Source organism: Dermacentor variabilis, chromosome 3 (assembly GCF_050947875.1).
Source record: "Dermacentor variabilis isolate Ectoservices chromosome 3, ASM5094787v1, whole genome shotgun sequence".
In the NCBI taxonomy this organism is placed as follows: Eukaryota; Metazoa; Arthropoda; class Arachnida; order Ixodida; family Ixodidae; genus Dermacentor; species Dermacentor variabilis.
The window spans coordinates 146,592,457-146,613,965 of NC_134570.1; the positions used below are offsets into that span (position 1 = coordinate 146,592,457).

The following is a 21,509-nucleotide window of genomic DNA, read 5'->3' on the forward strand; positions in this document are numbered from 1 at the left end:
AATTTAGTAATAAAATTAGTCTACAGCATTTGCACTAATTTGCAGAAAAGAAAAGAATTATCTATACAGAAACTATTTTGACGACGGAAACAACCACATTTTGGAAAAACTCTAGCGAAATCTACCGAACCTTTTCATGTGAGTTAGAGGAAAATTGGCTTCCAACATTGGTAGAACTTCCAGGAAGGATCTTGCACCAGTGGCTTAAATGTTAGCACGTAGGTGGTTAGAGCAGACTAGAAGAAGTACGTTTGTTTTGACTGCCGACGGAGTGTAAGATACTTCAATTGTACTTTTTTTTCCCTAAATTGTAACGACTGTGTGAATGACCCCAGTTACTGTTGTCCACTTTACAGTGCATATATTTCTTCCCCGTCCTCGCTTATTTGAACCCGTCTGTCACGAAGAACGATATACCGCCACCGAGAAACGCTCTCACGCGAGAGACAAATGCAGAATAGCGGAAACTACGAAGAAATACATGTTCCCATTTGCGTGTGTTCCACACTATGCACCCAGGGCTCAGCTCTTATAAATGCCCAGAATGCACTTTCTTCTAGAGTGAACGAACCTGAAAAGTCGCCTGTGGGCACCCTGCGCCTGCTAAGGTGTGACGAAACCATCGTTCTTCGTCTTCTCCTTTCTTGTTTTAACCTCTCATCCCCTTGCCACTCTGCAGGGTAGCAAACCAGAGAGTGCCCTCTTCCGCCAGCTTAAGCGGGCTTGTATAATTAGCAAGCATACGAGAAAGAAGAAAATAAAGATTAGAATAAAGAGAGGGTCGCGGCATGCGCAGCAGCACGACACGGCTACAAATGGTTTCGGAGTTAAAGTTCTCCTCCTGGTGTGCCGTACCTACTGTCGTGTACCGGACGTGATGTTTAACTTCGAGACCCATTAGATACCCATGGAGCACGCAGATACTCCTAAGACCGCGATCGCAAACTCCGTTTGGCCCGTTTGAGCACGTGCGGGTGCCTTTTGGAATCCGCAACTCGGGTCAAACTTTCCAACGGTTGACTGCAGAAGTGACGTCTCCCAACTGTAGTCGTCTTCATCGATGACACTTTTGTCGCGAGTACTACTGCAGGAGACCACGGGCGTCACCCGTGTAGATTATTTAAATACCTGCAGCAATGTGCGCTTGTCGTGAATAACCCGAAATGGGTCTTCCAGACTTCGCAGCTGGAGTTCTCAGGCGAACACATGTATTAGTTGGGAATCTGTGCTCTGTCATCTCACATTCAAGCAGTAAAGAATTTTCCGTGGACGACAACACTTCGCAAATTGCGATAGTTCTTGGGCTCATCAATTTTTCTATGTGTTTAATACCTCGTTGTGTGTTGCTCCTGCAACCACTCACCGACCTTCTTCGCAAAACAAGCAGCCTGTCTGCGACAATTCTGTCGACTTCGGAAGCCACGGTTGCCGTCACAGTCGCAAAACAAGCCGTCACAGACAGTGTGCTTTTCGCTCATTGGAGATCTGATGTTCCGATTCGAGTCATAGCGGATGCTTCAAGCGTAGTGATCGGTGCTGTACTTCAGCAGCTCATTAACTTTGAGTGGCACACTCTGCGATTTTACTCTCGCAAGATTCAACCTGCTGAGAAATTCTACAGCGTTTTTGGTCGCGGGCTTCTCAACTGCTACACTACCATCCAACACTTTCGACCCTTCTTGGAAGGTCAAAAGCTTTGTGTTCTCACGGACCCCAAGTCCCTTGTGTACGTATTTTGAACCAATTTCTCAAAGTACGTCCCTTGGGAGCTTCGTCAATTGGCTTACGTCTCAGGAGTTATTACCACCATGCGGTAATCAAAGGTGTGGACAATGTGGAAGCTGACAGGCTCACCCGGATGGCTGCCATCAGCTCCCCTACGCAAGCCACAGACTGGGAGAGCTTTGTGACGGGGCAGCTTGGAGAAGCCTAGTTGTAAGCTCTACGACATAATACTCATTATCTCCGGCTGCAGTTGTTTCTTCATCCGTGTGCATCAAGACCGCTTTGGTCTGAAGCTTCAGCGAACTGTGCTTAGCCTTTCGTCCCCGTGGCCTATTGCCGTACTCTCTTCCGCTCTTTGCACATTATCTGCCACCCCTAGCATCCGAGCTACGTAGTGCATCGAGGCGGACCGCTACGTAGGATCTCACATGAAAACCGACATTCGTAACTGGACTCGAACTTGATGCCCGCCAATGCGCGAAAGTGACGTGTCATACCAAGTGGCTGACTCAACTTTTCCTTCTACTCGACCGACGCTTCGATCACATGCACATCAACGTGATTGGTTGACGTTCTTCATCATGCGGTTGCAGCTATATGCCAGCAATCATGTACCGCTGTGCGCATTGGCCTGAGGCGATGCTCATAGCAGGCATTACTGCCGAATCTGTATCCCAAGACTTCCTGTCCGCGCGGGGCTCGAGCCTCGTTTGTCCCGAGAACATTACGACAAATCGCGGGCGGCAACTTGAATCCGCCCTATTTACGCCCCTTGCTCACCTTTTTGGCACGACTCACTGCCGAACCACTGCTTACCACGCCCGCGCAAAGAGCATGATCGAGCAGCTACATCGCCAGCTGAAGAATGCCCTTAATGCACGCCTCGACCACGAACACTGGGTTCACCATTTGCCCATGGTGCTGCTCGGTCCGAGCGGTCTATTGCATTAAAGCGGTGGACTTCGTTTTTGGAGCTCCCTTCTCCGCTTCCTGGTGACTTCTTTTCCACCGAGGCCGTATCTCCCCAGCCACAACACTGCCTTCGGCATCTTCACGACTGTGTGAAACTTCTACACCCTGTACTTCCTCGCACATGAGAGCGCGACATCTTCGTGCATCCTAACCTCACGTCGGCCACTAGCGTATTCCTTCGGTGCGATGCCTTCAATTCACCTGTGACGCCTGCCTACGACGGGTTGTTTGTCCTTCTTCAACGAAAATCATATCCGGTAAGGATTCTTCGGAATGGTCGTCAGGTGGTCGTCAGTCTGAACCGCCTATAGCCGGCTTACCTAGAGACTCCTCATCACACCTCGCCTATGGACATCGATGTCACCGCGCTCACTTCCTTATGTACAGTAGATATCATCTCGCCACCATGCCCACTCTTCCCACATCTCCAGGACGCTTGAAGAATTAGCAAGCATAAGAGGATGAACAAAAAATAAACAAGTGTGGTTCGTGGCGGGCGCTCGAACCCGTCACGGTTCACAAACAGGTTTCGAAGCGAAGCGTCTCGTTGTGGTGTGACGTTCCTACACGTCCGTCTCGTTAGCCTCCTTGCCTTTCCTTGCTACTCTCTCTCTTGTTCTCATACGGCAATGAATGCGAAACGCTGTACCACATGCTATGGGCATGCTCATACTCGACTTCACACCTATACCATGTACCAGGACACGGCTAAGGGAGGCAGTGCTGTGCAGCTCCGACTCGACGGACACATCCGAACTGGTCGACCGAGTGAGAAGGGCAACTAAGGCCGCTGGGCTCCTGGACTGAGGGAACTACCTACTGCTGAGTGGAGTAGCTACTCACGCTCGCGTGCTCTTCTGCATAAATGTTATTCTCTCTCTCTGAGAGTCGTAGATTCTCAGCGCAGAGAGCTAGCGTCTGCCACAGTCCGTGCACAAAACCCCGAGACTGCAGAAGAGACGGCGATCGCCGTAGCAACTACCACGTGCATGGACGTAGCTGTCGTTTTTTCCGATTCTGAAGCAGCCGTCAGGAACTACGCTAAGGGTCACGTGTCGGCAGAAGCACTAAAGATATTGAAGCACGACAGCACTCCGATCCCCTACACCTGCGTGACCTCGGTTCCTGGGCATGAGGGGCTGTAGGGGAACAAAGCGCCACACGCCGCGGCCCGAGGTCACACCTGCCGGGCCAACCCTTCCTGCTCTCGAGATGACCGGTCTGCGTCAGCGGAGGCAGAGACCGTACCCATCACCTACTCAGGGATCCTTCAACATCACAGGCTGGAACGTAGGGTGTGCCCACCACTTCACCCAAAGCTCAAGAAAGAAGAAAGAACTACACTCAGAAGACTGCAAAGCAATACTTACATCTACGGAATCCTCATGCTTAGACTATACCCAACGCTAGAAGGATACCACTACCCGATGTGCAGCGCACCGGACACCTTAGCGCACCTGATCCTCGAATGTCCATGGCATCTAGACAAAAACGCATTGCCTTCACCGAGAGACTGTTGCAACGCCAGACAAGAAAGCGAATACCTCATAGAAACGTGGGAGGCCAAGCTCGTCTGCGAGGACCTGGAACAACAACGACGCCTCGTCGCCAGGGCCGAAGAGGCAGCTTTCGATAGAATAAGCGCCAAAAATCGACGGCACACAATAAGAAATACAGACAGGACAAGGCGCTACTTGCAACTGTTTATTGAAATGACAAGTGACTGATTATATAGCCATGAGGAGAGGAGAACGAAAAAAGAGGGACACGGAATATGTGAATACGCACGTGCGAGAACACTGAAGGTATAGGGCATCACGCTTAAACTAAATATAACACTTATCTAAAAACATGCTTTCATTCGTGTATATATTCAAAGACGGGGTACTGACACAGTTGTCCCCTCTTTTCTTAATCTCGTTGGCCTCCAATAATTCACGCGCAACAGAATCTTTACTTTTATACATGATTGTCGTATCATGAAGCCTCGCTTGACAACTTTACCAAAGAGGCAGCAAAGGCCAGAGGGCTCCTGGAATGAGGAGGCCTCCCACCGAGAATATAACTGGGGCTTACCCCGGGATACTGTTTCGAAGATAAAAGTTTATTCCTCCTCCTCCTCCTCCTCCTCCTCCTCCTCCTCCTCCTCCTCCTCCTCCTTCTCCTCCTCCTCTCTCTCTCTCTCTCTCTCTCTTTCTTGTTTTCTCCTCATCTTCTCTAATAGGTTTTCTTTTCCTCAACCCCAGTGTATAGTAGATCAAAAAGCCTTCTATGGTTGACGTCGGTGCATGCTCTATGCTGTATTCTCTTCTTCTCGCGCTTCGAAAAAAAAAACAAGTTCCATTGGCACACTTCAGCTGGCAGGAAGAACTGATTTGTGAAACACAATATTGACAGGTGGACTTGTTTTTCATTTGCGGGTGAGCGCTTTTCACCGCCTAACAAATGTTATGGTTCAGCGTAGGACGCGTCCGCATGTATCGCAAGTTTCTCAAATGTTATCGATGGTTCTGTTGTCACCGAAGCTTGTGTAATATGATTGCTTGTGCGACACGAATTGTGTAGAAATTAATGGATGACACGCGGGTATCATCGATAACTCTCGAACCTTCGATGACGTGTATAAAAGCCGATGCGCTCGGCCGGCAGATGAGATTTTCGACGATGGCCGACTATATTCGCCGCTATCGTTGTGCTTTGAGTGTAGCCGCTTTTTGAGGGCACATGTTCGCCCACTAAAACACTAGTTTCGCCATTCACAGTTTTTCTGCTTTCTTCACCGTCATTAACACGTGACAATATGGATTGCGTATTTTTTCAAACTGCCTTACAATGGCAGCTAATAATGTAAACGCCCACTTTTGTAGTGAAAACAACGATGACAAAACAGCAACAGCTGAGTAATATACACATCCTCCGGTTGCTCTGCAGGAGCAAAGGATATCGAAGTTGTCCATATCAGCAATGGAGAAGAGCTACAAAAAACAAGCCGAACTGATGATAGACTCGGTGACCGTGTGCAATGCAGCTTCTTCTCCAACTTCAGTGTTGCTAGACGGAAACACAAGAGCCAACGCAGCATACGACTCGAACCTTCAGGTATGGAAACCTCATATATATATGACTTGAAAAGCCTTAAATTCTACTGCCTGAACAAAATTTGCTTGAAGGTGCAATTTCAAATAATAATAATAATAATAATAATAATAATAATAATAATAATAATAATAATAATAATAATAATAATAATAATAATAATAATAATAATAATAATAATAATAATAAAGAAACTCAAGTAGCTCAAGTTGTTTGGTAGCGTGCCGCCTTATTTCCTGCATTTCCTGAGTTCTTGTCAATGCAAACTTTGACTCTGAGCGGAGACCACGGTGCAATATGCGGAATTCGCAGTACAAGGAAACGTCGTTTAGCGCGGCATCTTCGCGTGAGAACGCACGTCTCGCCGCTTTTCTTGGCCGCGGATTGGTCACAACTATCGAATAGGAAGTTTTGAAGATTTGAGGTGCGTGTGAATAGCAGTTTGTGAGACCGACTCGAATAGTGCCTGGAGGGAAACGAAGCGAATAGTACAGAAGGGATTCGAATGGAAGCGAATTGAACGAATACCGAATACTTTTCGGGTAGTTCGCGAATAATCTACAGCCTTATCGCCAACAATTTCGAGATCGTGGTATTCAAAACAATAGCAACCTCCTCTCATTGCACTTTACATTAGGCTTTGTTTTTAAACCACACAGACATCATTAGGAGCAACTAAGGTGATCGAAAACTATGGTCTCTTAGAAGCAACGAGTTCATGCCTTTTTAATGTTGTTCATAAATATAACGTAGGGGGCGCGGGGGGGGGGGGGGTTGAATGAATATCTGCGCACACCTTCGCGACCAAACCAGATAAGCGTATAGCCTGCGGCAACGCACGATGCTGCTGCTGTATAAGGTGTGTTACAATGAAATTCTTCTACTGAAATCCGATGATAGGACGCAGGCGTTGCATTTATTTAGAGTACCAGACAATGACAACTGGCGTATGCCGTTTCTAACGAGCATTTTATTAGAACTGATTTCATTTTGCCGAAAACGACTGGCTGCCTGAGAGACAAAGCGTGTTCTAGTAGGTTATACCGGGAGTTTCTGTTAAGTCTTTAAGTAATTTTTGAAGAATCGCTTGTGGGAGATAGCACAATTCCAGTCTGTGAGCTGTCCACCCGCAGAGCTGGGCAATACTCGCATGATAAATTGAACTGCGTCGTGTACTTTTTAACAGCTCAATTATTAGGTTTTCAACTGATTACTTTGTGGTACACATTGAAATTTAGAAACTGAAGCCGGTGAGAGGCAAGGCATATCCACTTGAATATGCGTCTGTGGATGAGATCATTTTTTAGATATGCGCCATTAAACTTGCGGTGAAAAAGTAGCGTCGTTCCATTTGCTTTTTTAACGAAACGTCATTTTTTGTATTGAAGGACAAAAACAACTGAACCGCTAATGCATTTATTTTGCAAAGATCGCGAATACAGATATATATACTAGTGTCATCTGAGAATTTGTTCGAAGTGAATCTGTCTTGAGAGCTCTTCAGCTACAATTAGTAAATTACAATATTTGCTCTCAGGGAAACAATTAAAATAACTTGTGACCGTTTGCTCAGTAGTCAATTACACATTTAGATTCTTTGTTCAATCTCCACCCGCTTGAGAAGTCGAACGAAGTGATTAGAATTGTGTTATCTGTCACAGATAATTTCTCAAAATTGTTTCAAGGGTTCGCAGAAATGCCGAGCTTATATATACGCTTTGGCTGAGGTTAATGTTATCGCATCTTCGCTTCATTTTCTTTAGCTTGATCGCGTACAGCCGACGATTTATAGCCTTCGAAAAGTACTATAAAAATCTCCAATGTTCCATTGGTGGCTATTCGATCATCAAATCAAATAGTTAGTATTCCATTAACTTTCAGTTTCAATTTATTTCTGCCATAAGTGGTAGGCATTCTTGCATAAGTATGCAGAAGGAGGTCCATGCAGAAGGAGGTCCATGCATCTCCATGCATAAGTATGCATGGAGATGAAAGGGGACCTCCGGTCAGAAAATGTATACATTTGTGGAAATATAAGCACAAAGGAGCAATTAGTAGTCACTAAGTGGAATATTATGCACACTAAATGCTGTACAAAGAGCGAACAATGCAAAATCGGTAACTAGCAGTACAACTAAAACAGCCGTTAAGGCATTCGCAACCGCAGAAAGCAAAACTTTTTATAAAGTGTACAACTGAAAAACACAGAAAAAAAGGAAAAACGAAAAAGAAATGAACAGGAGTGAAGTGAAAATCAAATGCTTACTCAAAAGTTGCGCATCTTAGCATGCTCCTAAAATATTTGTTTAATCTTTTAATATTTTAATCTTCGTTACAGAAATATAAACTCGGTGTTTTGCCGGTTCAGCTCTAGGCCACCAGGTGTCTGCATCGATCAGGCCGCTCAAGTTTACGCTAAAACCCCTTTATCACAGCATTAGGAGTACGGAAGGGCTTTAGCTTACGCCTCCACCAATCCGTCAGAACGCCCAGCTTGCGTGCGGTTACCGGAATACTCCACATGCTCGGCGCTGCGACAGAACGTCGCCACGCACAGCTTGGACAGAATTCGTGGGGAATCGACTGCCAGAAGCCTAAAGGAGCGGTTGGAGAGTCTTCGCGCGCTAGCTCCCGGACCACCCGAAGTAGACGACACGACGTCACATCATGACGCAGAGCCAGTGAAGGCGGAGCTTAACCTTGACGACTCGGCGAACGAGTTGAGAACAAGCGTGACTAGGGAGCAGGGTAACTTGTAATCGTCCGTATCTGCCTTAATACAAGATGCTTCAGTTAAATTGTAGCGCTAAATTTTTACTGTAGCTGTAGCCCACGCGTGTACAAAATTTGTGCAATAAGTTTCAGTGACCCTTTAAAGAAGAAAGCAACTTTTCTGGCTATTTCCTTTTCGGTTATGCAATGCATGCCTACATAGCCTATAACGGCAAACCTGCGGTGTTCAGAAAAGTTATTCAAGGATTCCAATGTGTCTTTCACGTATTCACAGTAATTTAATGATCACCGTAGTTTAAGGCGCTATGACACACTTTAGAGCAATCTTTTTATCTATTTGATTGTTAAGCGACTAAGCTATTTTTTATTAAAGTGGCCATACAAGATAAATAGAAATACAGCGTTTTGTTGCTTCGAAGTGAGTCGGTTTCGGTGTTGTGAAAATCTGTTAGCTAGATAATATCAACCAAAGTTTTTTAAAGTCTGATGCCTAAAATTTTTATAATTCGCTTGATTGATGGTATATTTATTCGGGTGTGAGCACTGAGTACAGCTTTGGCTTCTCCTTGTGAGTAAAATGTACAAGCATAACAAGAAGTTTTATATCAATGTAGACATTCAGGAAAGTTATGACAGGTAGTAGCCTCTTTGCAGATTTACACATTATTTCTTTGCCTTTATTCTTTATTTTTCCGCAAGGCATTCCAACAGCCGCAATGATGACAACTGCAGCTTGAGTGCCTTTACGCTCGGCAGTATCTGGTGTTGCATCACTACTCTGTTATTCTGTTCAATTTAAGTTCCGGCAGCAACGATAAAAAATGCAAATATGTTACAGTAACCTGAATGAAATGGCATTTCACATGAAATTATACACTATATAGAATGACATTTCAAATAAGTGAAATGCTTTCCTTTTATATTTATATATTAAATACATGAAACTATGTCCAGAGATATAGCCACTTTTACGCACGACAGTGTTCAACATACATCTACCTATTACCTGGAACACGTTACGTGTGTTACACCGTGTCACGTGTTTGAATATGGTCCCACAATATTGCGATAAAGAATAAGTAAAGGCATATGAAACACTGTTCCGCAGAACACTGGCTATTCCCCTGCAACATAGTTCTACGTAGTTACTGTCGTCTGAATTTTTGAAATAAGGAATAAAATAGTCAGATATATTTAATCCAGCTTCGCATATTTTTTAGCATGTAGAAAGCGGTTTCATTTAGCTAACTAAAACATTTTGCAGAATCTTTCTACTTCGATGTGAAACAAAAGTGGAGCGTTAAAGAGTCCATGACATCTTAAGAAACCGAGTCACACTTATAATTCTTATAATTCTGCAGTGCGGACGCAATCGGGTCATTTTTGAACAGCGACCATCCGTTCGTATTTCTTAGCAAGTTTTCTTGACCAGCCAAACTTGTTTGCATCTCTAGGGCGTTAATATTGCTCAGAATTTTCTGGTCGATTCGCTTTGGGCTTGTGTTTGACGCTGCCTGTAAGCCGATAAGGAAACATACTACAGCAGCTTCAAAATCTCTTTGTAGCTGTCGATTGTCTCTCCGTTCTTCATCATAATTAACAAATACGATATATGGGAAGATTAGTGACAGAATGGGCGGGCTATCATGAAATGTTCCGTAAGAAAACCAACAAAACAGGCAATGCAATTACAGAAGACTATTAATAGAATTCCAAAACAAAGTAACAAAACACTAACAAAGCAAGTCCGCGGGTCCCACAGAAAAGAGAGAGAGCCTCTTTGTACTTCTAAATTGTTTCTCCGTTCTTTATCATAATTATTAGATGCGAAATATGCGAAGATTGGTGACAGAATCGGCGGGATATCATCAAATGTTACGTAATAAAACCAAAAATAAAAGAGGCAATGCAATTACAGAAGCCTATCAATAGAATCCTATAACGAAGTAACAAAACACTAACAAAGAAAGTTCACGGGTCACATCGGAAAGAGAGACAGAGAAATACTACAACAACAGACCAAGAACAAAAGTATGAGTTAAAATTACAAATGCACCTACCCTTCCGTTCACCGAGAATGGATAAAGTCACTATACACGTGAAAATTTCGTATATGCTTGAGAGCAAACTTCTGATTGTTCCGATACAATTAGCTCCCAGAGCTTGCAGATTTTATGTGTAGGAGGTAACCCTCCGGGTTTGTTGTTTAGCTATAGCGCTTTGCTGAGCTAGAGAAGTCTAAGCTTAATCTCGACGAATGACGATGATGACAGCGTGACGTTGACGGCAACGACGATGGCCCGATGGTTCCGCATCGCGTACGACGAAGGGAACAACTAACTATTTCTACGCTGCTGGCATCAGACAAGACAACGTGATGATGCGGTACAGAATACACAGGATTTATGGGGGGAGAGCTCGTCTTGCTTTGTTATAGGTGAATGTTGAAGAGTACCTCTATTGGCCATAATTTGCTGAATTTGCTGGCCATAGCATGCCTGATCATTCTTGTCTGTTCTCACAGAAATTAAGAAATTAATATAAAAGAATGGTAGAGATACTGCAACACTAGTGTTAAACATACTAAGAATAGTTCGCCTTTGAACACTTAGCGCCTAAACTAATGCCATTTTGCTTTCTCGCAGGTTCTCAAGATGGAAGCGTTATCCATGGACGCTACGAGTCATGTCATTGCTATAACATTCTAGAGAACTGCAACAGAATGCATGAAAACCATATTGTATACATAGCCGTCTCTGTTATGTAAAGAATCATCAATTTCTACGGTGTAATAAATCTTAAATTTATGACCACACATTAACTCATTTGCAGCTGAATAAAAGAATTGCTCAATTTCTGTGATTTGTCCTTATATTTTCTGCTGATAGTCAAACAGGATAATTTCGAGGTCTGCAGTTACAAATGCACGACGAATTTATTGAAGTATACAAGTAAGAATAAAGGGTAAACGTTGTGTTGTGTTCATCAATAATAGTATAAATTATTATTTATTCCAGAATTATCATTTTCCACATCTTGGACGAATAAAAACACACGATTCTACATTCTTGTTATGACTGCTTCCGCCTCTCAGGTGGAGGTCACTTCTGCGAGATCCTCCGTATTAAAACACCTGGTCCTGGCAAACACTTTTCGCTTTGGGCAGCTGCTATGCGCGCACCACATGTCAATGGCGTATAAATAATAAATAAAGAGAAATGAAATAAATGTTCATGGGAGAAAGGTTAAGCAGAACAAATAAATCTGCTTTTCAAACACTGATGAAGGGGTAAGGGGAGAAGAAATGGTTTCTATTTCGGCTTGCTGGTTCAACGTACAGGGGGCTAGGACCGAATTCCTACAAAGACGAAAAGATGAAATTGCTGTGTGTGTGTCGCCTTCGTGTCTTTCGTCCTCATCGTCTGTAATCTCTAGTGGGCCCTGTACGAGATGGAAAGGTAGAACACAAAAGCGAACAAGGCAAGTGCATATGCTAAGGGATATACAATAGCACACAAGCACACAAAAACTTTTACACACGAAAAGACGCTGAAGTGTCAGAGTGCTTACCTAATGGTGTCGCTTGAGCGTGCGAACTTCATTAGTGCATTCGTCGCCTTTCGCTGTGAGTACCTCAATAGCCTGCATTACAACATCATCCGTTCTGAAAGTGTCACGTCGTCGAGGTGTGTTAGCGCGTTTGCGAGTGGCTGTCTGTAATGCTAAAGCTAGCAGAATTGCAAGGAACCTGGTTTCTTCACCGTAGCAGTTGTCCCAAGCGCCACTGAACGGTATTCCCGCGCGACAGGTGAAGATATTCGCAAGAGCCGCACAAATTCGAAGTTGTCAAATAACTATTGTCTCGACTGGATGCCGTGCACATGAGATACCAACCGCAGAGAAGGGGCCAGGTGATGCCCACGGGCGTCCCCAAAACCTGGAGTGTTTTAAAAATAAATTGTGAGGTTTTACGTGCGAAAACCACTTTCTGATTATGAGGCACGCCGTAGAGGAGGATTCCTTAAATTTTTACCACCTGGGGTTATTTAACGTGCACCTGAATCTAAGTACACGGATGTTTTCGCATTTGGCCACAACAAAATGCGGCCGCCGTGGCCGGGATTCGATCCTACGACCTTGTGCTCAGTAGCCTAACACCATCGACACTGAGCAACCATGGTGGGTGTGGAGTGTTTTACGTGGTTACTTATACGATGTGGTATCATGTACCAACGTGCTACCGGTCTTACCGCGTGGACCATACGATGAACTGGATAGCCAAAATTATAAGCCATTCAACTCTGTGAAGGCGGATCACCAGCGGAGCTTTGTAGCACACGAAAAAGAGGTGACATAATCTGGAACAAAGGTACGAACACGTTTATTGTCTTGAGAAGGGAATATGCTTGGCCATGTTGGTTATTCGTCGTGATACAAGTAACATAGCGCAGTAAGGACGAGAATCAAGTCGAGACAGGACAAGCGCTAACTTTCAATAAAGATTTATAGCGGATCTTGAGAATATATACGTATACAACCGTGCATGACCGTGATCGGTGGTCCTCGTGAGGAAAGCTGCGCACACGCATTTATTTTTGATACATACGCGTTAATTCGTGTCATACATTCGTTACATATTCGTATTTTAACGCGATAGCGTTAAGGAGCTCGTGTCGCAGAAAAGGCGGTGTCGTCGGCGTCGGTGTCGGTGTCGGCGTCGGCGTCCGCGGCGTTGGCCGTGAGCGATAAATCACGGCAGGCACTTCATAAATAAAAAGCAACTTCCAAGATGGGCTGGGTGGGAATCGAACCAGGGTCTCCGGAGTGTGAGACGGAGACGTTACCACTGAGCCACGAGCTTTTTTTTTTTCTTTATTGCCGGAAGTTTCACCAAGCTAACAAAAAGGGCATCATTTCTTGAAATAAGGTAAGCGATACATAAATATACACTCACACACATTCAACTTTGTGCGCATGCATATTGTGCGGTCAGTGACATTGTGGCTGGCCATGTCAAGTTTAAAATTCCTTTAATGTGGCGAGGGGCTCAATCCTCGCCAGCCAATCCGGAGGACATTCTTGTTCTTTAATTACATCAATGAACTTGGAAATAGCTTCCCGGAAGAGCAGCCGTGCAGGCCGGCTGTCAGGCTCACAAAAGAAACCGGCCATTCGAGCCCTCCATAAACAGTGGAGGCCCATTAGCATAATTAAGTCCAATGGCATGCCATCCTCATTTTCTACCGTCAAAAATCTAATACCTAATGGGCTTAAAGGCAATTCTTTCTGTAGTGTTCTTTGGAGAACGTCCCAAAAGAAAACCCCTGCCCAACAATGCAAAAAAACATGGTCAATTGTTTCTAATTGTTTACATATAAGGCAGTTTGCTCCCCATGGTAAATAAAAACCCTTCTCTTGTAAAAAGGCCCGTACCGGCAAAGTTCCGGTATGCAACTTAAAGAAAAAGGATTTAGTGCTTGGCTGCACCTGCATTTTCTTAACACGCTTTAACACGTCGTTTCCCTGTCCTCCACTGTTTATGGCTCTGTACATCGGAACCGGCATAATCATGTCAACTACATCTCTGTACAATTTCTGCCGCGACACCGAAAAGAGATAATCATTAGAAAAACGTACGGACAGAAAACGGACACTGTCAACGACTTCCCTTAGGTACCCTCGAAGAGCACCAGGCATACTTAAATTGCAGACCACGTACATCGGCAGATGCTTGCTCAGTCGTAACTGGCACATTGTGCGCAGAAAGGGGTCATGCACGTCTCGAAAGAAAATAAACCGGTTTACTAGCTGCTTCGCAAAAAGATGTGACAGGCCTAAGCCCCCGTCCTTGACTCTCCTAAACAAGTTCGTGCGGCTGCACCTCTCCCATTCTGATGCCCAAATGAACACAGCAAAAACTCTGTGGAACCTTTGCACATTTAAACGAGAGCAACAGAAAACTTGCATAACGTACCATATTTTGCTTATTAAAAACAAGTTACATACAGTAGCTCTCGCAAACATCGAGAGATGAGCACCTTTCCAATCTGTTGTTTTTTCCTTGAGTCGTTTGGCCTCTTCTAGCCAATAGTCTTCATTCCGCCGGTAATGTTCGAGCGGAACGCCCAAGTATTTAGCTGGCGCTTTAATCCATCTAATGTTGGCGAACATTGCCGGTGTTGACTGCCATTCACCATGCCAAAAACCGAGACACTTATTCCAATTTGCAAAGCTCCCTGTTGTGTTTCCGAAATGTTTAACAATGGTTGTTACCTCTGTAATGCTTTCTAAGGCTCAGGCGTGCGTCGCTTGCTCAGGCGCACATTTCGTTGTCGCGCCGAACGCTGCGTTGCTCGACGCTCACCGCGTCCGATGCGGGGCGCGTAGTCGCTGCGCCGTAGCCCATTGTCACGGGAACGCTGTCGCGTTCCACTCTTGAAGGCGAAGCTTAAGCGTCCTCCAATTTTTAATTTCGCTATATAGTCAGCCAAAAAATTGGCAGTGGCTTGGCTCGGCTATGGCAGGATATACGTAGCGAAAGCTAAGGCATAGCATGGTTAGCCTTGGTTAATCTTGATTGCAAGTCCAGGTTAGCCTGGTTGTCTAGCTATGTTGCGGTGTTTGGCCAGTCGTTCGGCGCGCTGTTCGTCTGCTTCCTGGGCGATTCGTTTCCTCTTCATCTCGTTCCGATGTCGATTCCAGGCCTCCTCCTGCTTATCAGAATTGTCGCCCTCCATACTGCCGCCTCATCTGTGGTGGCCGCGCACGTGAGTTCTCCTTTTGAATCCCCGGACATGTTATCAGGCATGCGACGGAGCAGGCGAAGCGAGCGGAGGCAAGCGCAACGACGAGGAACTCGGTGTGATGTCATTCCAAACGGCGGAGGCCGAAAGGCGCGGCGCTGAGCAGCGGCGGAAGACCTGTGGCTAGGTGTTACTAGTGGCGCATGCGTAGTAGGGACTAGGGAGCGAGCGAGATATAAATATCCGCGGCGAGGCACGCGTTATGACGTCATGTTCCTCCTCGGAGCACCGCCACGGCGAAATTGCAAGTTCGCGGCCAGTAAAGCTTTCGCTTTAAAAAATATGAGATCGAGATCACCGCTCCGACTGGCAGTCGGCGAGTGCCGTCAGCGCCTTTGCAGAGGGAGGGGCAGTATGGGAACGCTGGCATGATGCGCGGTGACGGAGCCAGCTGTGGAAGAAGACAGCGAAAGCGCGAGCAATGACACGTGCTATTGCTGATCATGATAGTTTTTGCTCACGCAGATTTGTTGACGGACACAAAAAAATGCACTGATCCCTTGGTGTAATGAGCTTCGCTATAATAAATGCGCAAAACTCCTTCCGTAGGCTGCGGAAATCTGCAGAAAGAGAATAGCAGATTCAGTGCTTACAATACATCGTGTAGGCTTATATCAGCGAGCAATATGAGGGGCATTTCGAGCTAAAAGGAGTAATTTTCTCTGTAGTTGTAGTCTGAATTTCGAAAGATGCATTACGTGATTTCAGTTGCCATTGCAAGATATTTAGGTTCATGTGTTTTTATGAATAACAAGCGGAATCCAAGAGAATCCATAAAAAGGCAGGTAGGTTAACCAGAGGTAGTTCCGGTTGGCTACCCTGCACGGGGGTGAAGGTTTAGGGGATAAAAAGCGAAAGAGAGTGGAAAGGGGAGATAGAAAAAAAGAGACAAGCGCGAACAAAGCGCGTACCCTATAGAGCGGTAGGGGGCGGCATTCCTAAAGTATATCGTGAAGCACCGTAGATCGCAGGAACCTTAATAACGCGAGTAAGGTCTTCAACGCGGATGTTATTTGGGAGCACTGAGCTAAACCTTTCAGTTATGATAGCGGACGATTGGGCAATTGGTCCAGTACTCTGCACCTCACTTGTCTCTGGGCACTATATCGCGGGCAGACACATATAATATGTGCGAGCGTCTCATTGGTGTTGCATGTGTCGCTCGTGGGGCTGTTGGTCATTTCATTGAGGAAAGCATATGAGTTCGCAAAGGCAACATCTAGCCACACACGATACAGCATGGTCTGTTCACGTCGTGGTAAGCGAGGGGGTAGGTGCATCCGTATATGCGGAGACAATGAACGCAAACGACACATGGTGAAAACGTTCGAGCCCCACAGAGGCAAAGTACATTCACGGGATATCAATCCCAGCCAGGGGACTAGCCAGGGGTGGGGGGTGCTTATGGGGCTTCAGCAGAATTCCCCCCCGAAATATTTTCGTGCTCTCATGCGCCGCCGATGAAAAAAAAACCGGCGCAGGAAATCAATCCGGAATTTGTCTAGAATGTATTTTTCACGTTCGAAAAGACATTTCAGCGCAAACATTGCGAACTCGGGCTGGATTTCGCTCCGACGCCAATGCAACGCGAGTCACATAACGCAAGGAGCCCCGTCCAAGCACAACGTTTGAAGGAAGTTTTGATGGCCAGCATGCTGGTAGTGACATTTCACGGAGACCGCGGGCGCCGCGGAATGGAGGGAAAGCAAGGATTAGAATTCTGAAAATTTATGGGTATAAAGTTCTCATAAACTTTTGATGCAAAAGGTGCATTGACATTTCCAATGTCGTGCTTTAGATTTTGAATTCCGAAATTTTGTGGTATTAACGTTGTTATAAACATTGGACTCCAAAGCTCCATTCACTTTTCTAAAGTTGTACAACGGACCATACAACGCGACAAGCCAAATCAACGCACTATCATACAAGTTGACAAAGCGCGCAGTGAGGTCTGATGAGGCGAAGCGTTGTGGTGGTTCATTTGTGCCATCGTGTCACAGAAAAGGTTATCACCAACTTTTTCACATGCGCCAAAGCATCCATGTCAAGACACTAAAGCCAGCAAAGGTATATACGTTCTCATTTATTTTTTCTACATTGTCTTTTACTCGCGACAGAACATTGAGCCTCTTCAATTTTCTTCTCGCTACCCGCGGGCTGCCAGAGCCAGTCAGAGCGAATTTGTTTTTCTCGTGTTGCTTCCACCACTGCGCGGCGCACTTTAATGCGTTCGTTTTTCTCTGGCCGAGTGGATTTTTGCCTGGTAGAGCTTTAGTCGCTTTCCGGCTAGCAGACGAGAAAAAGAAACATTGATCGCTTGCCCATACCACTGTGGGTACTCGACGGATAGCAACGCGCACGCTTGAGTGCAAACCCTGAAAAGGGTTGTCTGGCCGTTGTAGTATTCTGAGCAGTATGCACATGGTTCTCTGTGGACTAAGCGTCTGACGTTTCCTTCGATATTCCTTCGGTAGCCCCATTAGGTGCCCAAAGTAGGCATTCAATTTGCGGGCAACATGCTTTTCTTCGGCTTTTGTCATTTCGGTGCCCCCGCCCCACAAAAGAAAAAAAAGTCATTCTAGCGGTGCAGCGAGTTGTCGCATGATGAAAGTTCAATTTCTGTTACTTCTTCTTCATTTCCAGAAAGTAATGGGCCACGGGTTTCTTAATTTGGCGGATACTCTTATTATATTATTGCGATATCAATTATATGGACACTCCAGGCGCATTCGCTGTATCGCCGTCGCCGCCATTTTCCGTATAAAGTCCAAGAGCGATAATGTGACCACGCGCCGCATGCTGTATGTGCGTGTGAAACGTAGGGGGGTGGCATGGGCGAGCCGACGAGGGTGGCTCAGTCGTGCGCAAAAGAGAAAAGTGGCGAAGAAGTGCGCCACCTTCCATCGCACGCGATACGTCAGGGGAGTGGAGGGAGTAGGCGCAAGCCTTAGGATTCTATGATTGTGAATATGTGATCACGCACTATGTTTATTTGCCTTGTTTGGCGCATTATATGCAGTGAATCTTTCTTAGCTACGCAGATTTATTGGAGACATACGTATATTTATATATCTTGGTGTGAGGGTTTGGATATACGTGGAGTGAACTTAGTTTCCAGTGACACTTTTTGACATTTATCAAGCTGTATCTTCGCATTTCTAATGTACGAGGGCGAGTCAAATGAAAATGAGTCACCCCATCCCGTGCAACAATGGTTCCGTTCATTATGTGAGAGGCATGCGCGTAGCACACAGGTATATCTCATTTCCAAAAGTGACACGCAGGTGTCAAGATAAAGGTTCTTTAATGCTCTCATACACTGTGTTGAACATAGCTGCCTGACATGATGGACATTCCTATAGTTGAAGAGCGTGGTGTCGTGAGGTTTTTGACAGCTGAAGGTGTTTCCCAAAAAGAAACTGGCCGCCGTATGGCTGCCGTGTATACGTTCAACATTAAATTTCATTGGCCACTGTGGAGTGCTGGAACAAACTGTTGAAAGAAGAACGGGGAAGAGGCAAATATGATCCAAGACCGGGCCAAAGCCGCCATGCAATCACCCCCAGCACAATCGCAAAGGTTGATGAGCTGATTAGACAAAAATGCAGGATAAGCATCGTTGAACTGGCAGAGCGGGTGAGCATCAGCCACGGTTTGCTTCACACCATAATTCATGAATATATTGGTTATCAGCTCTTGTGTGCGCAATGGATGCCCAAGATTTTGAACCACCGCCAGGAGACTGAGAGGTCCCGTGCTGCTTTGACTCATCTGATCCGGTGTCGCAATGAGGGTGACGATTTGTTGCCTGCAATTACAACAGAGGAGGAATCATGCTGCCGCTACTACGAGCCTGAAACACGTCGGCAAAGTTCACTGTAGGAACATTCGAAGACACCAACCCAAAGAAAGCAAAGGCCATCATTTCCGCCGGAAACGTACTGTTGACTCTTTTTTCAATCGGCAGGGGCAGTTACTGATCGAATTTGCTAGATCTGGAGAGACTATCAACCGTTTCCAATATTGTGAAACGCAGGATTGTCTGCGCGTCCCAGTCAAGAAAAAACGACGGGTAAAATTGACGAATGGGGTAATCTTGCTCCACGACAATCCAGGTTCCCACGTCGCTAATATGGTTACTACAAAACAGGCAAAGTTCAAGTGGGAAACACTGCAACATCGTCAATACAGCCCAGACCCGTCGCCTTGCGATTTCCACATTTTGGGGCTAATTAAAAACAGCTCAAGGGAACCAGATTCGTGTCGGATGATGACGTGAGTCACTTGCTGACATATTGAAGCAACAACCCAAGGAGTTTTATGAAACGGGAATCACGCGACTCGTTAGTTAGTGGGGACAAATGTCTAAGTGGTCATGGAGACTACTTTTAAATAAAGTACGCCGTTTCTCATATATTCGCATCGGCTCACTTTCGTTTGACTCGCCCTCGTATATTTTGCAGAACCCCTGCTTTTTATATGTGCTCTCTGTTGCGACTAGAATTTCAGTGCAATTACTCACAATGCACAACCTGTGACAGCTGCTCCTGGGCAATACATTGGAACAAAGGAAACGGTCATACAAAAATGTAAACAAAGTTCTTGAATGACAAAGTTTCATTGAAATATTTTTCAACTTGTTCATTTCATGGCCTTTAGATTCTTCATATCAGCGACATGCACTGCTTTGCTGGTGTCGAACTGATATAGTTCTAAAGTTCGTGTGATTTTTTCTTTAGTTATTCAATAGACATATACACATGGAAGCATTCATATTAGTTATTTGGGGTACAATGTTTGTACATGCGAGTATATTCTTTATGAAAAAATACATATTTTTCTAGCCTTTACAGTGTGTAGCGTTCAAGAAATCGTTTGCACCATCTTTAGCAATGGCAATGCAGTTATTATTCATGTATTTGATCCCTCAATAAATTCATAACGAGGAGGCCGAGCTGCAACGTGAGCCACTCCCCCTCCGAACAAAATTTCTGACTACGCCACTGACCATAGCCGAGCCGCAGTGTCTGTTCGCGAAAGCGGAATGAAGACATGTTGATCACTTGCAGATCGGGCGGCTTCATCCGCCTGCTCAATCCCGCTGATGTTACAATGTCCTGGAAACCATCAAAACATTATGTTGTGTCGCTTGTTATGGCTGTGACGGTATATATTTCGAATTTCTGAGGCCAGTTGTTCATTGGGTCCGTGGCGCATTGGGCTTTGTATGCACTGAAGGGCTGCCTTGAAGTCAGTATAGACTGCCCATTATTTTGGTGGCTCCTGATTAATGAAATCAAGTGCGCCACAGAGTGCCGCAAGTTCTGCACTCATCTATGTGGTCAAACATGAAGTTTTTAATTTGATTTCTTTAGATTTTGCAGCGATGATGACTGCAGCCACAGAGCTCTTGAGTTTTACCGAAACAACTGTGTACACATGTTGCCGGAATCTGTGCACGTTGTGAATCTGTTCCAAAATTGCTTGTTTCAAAGCTTGCAACGGCGCTCCAGCTTTACTTCTGATGCCTGGAATTGTCAATTGCACTTGCGGCCGCTGCAGACACCACAATGGGTCTGATAATCGTGTAACAGGCGTAAATTGTGATGGCAAGTAGGAGTGATGTGTTAGAATAGTTTTAGCAAAAGGTGAATATGTCCTTTTTGCTGGCAAGCAAGCAAGATGGTGTGATGGAATCCGAGTAAGGTGTCGGATGTGTGCTCTCAGGACATCTGTATCAAGCAGACTGTCAAAGGAGCGTCTCTGGCAATGGCCACTGTCGGAATTGATGATGCAGGTTTTGAGAGACCGAGACAAGTTACATGCCAAGCTAAAGCCAGACAGAAATGCATTCTAAAAAGACACGAAAGTTCAAGAAATTGCAGGTCTCGTCAGAACTCAGCTCCGGCTATTTGCCAAATCATCACCAGCTGGCGCTGAAGTCTGGTCTCGTCTAGAGTGACTATTTAGTAACTCTAGTCAGTTCTAGATTACTTGAGGTATAGATTGCCTGATGAGTGCAAACAGGCTAGGTGGGTATTTGTTACCATTCCGTTTCGAAGGAGACGCCAATAAATCATCATTTTTCATAATCGTATTTTCAGCCCCATACCTAGGTACATTTCTTTTGCACGTATAAACGGGGAACACCCTGTATATTTTGCGCGAGAATTTCATTGC

The 21,509-nt window shown here is 45.3% G+C and overlaps 1 protein-coding gene across 2 annotated transcripts in view; it reads left to right on the plus strand.

The window, feature by feature from the left end:
• Positions 1-11,383, plus strand: part of LOC142576378 (lysosomal alpha-glucosidase-like) — a 165,933-nt gene extending 154,550 nt beyond the window's left edge. For both annotated transcript variants that reach the window (XM_075686484.1, XM_075686485.1), the window contains exons 22-23: positions 5,629-5,796; positions 11,172-11,383. In XM_075686484.1, the coding sequence (XP_075542599.1) occupies positions 5,629-5,796; positions 11,172-11,234 (231 nt within the window). In that variant the 3' untranslated portion in view covers positions 11,235-11,383. The remainder of the gene's footprint in view (positions 1-5,628; positions 5,797-11,171) is intronic.
• The last annotated feature ends 10,126 nt before the right edge of the window (positions 11,384-21,509 follow it).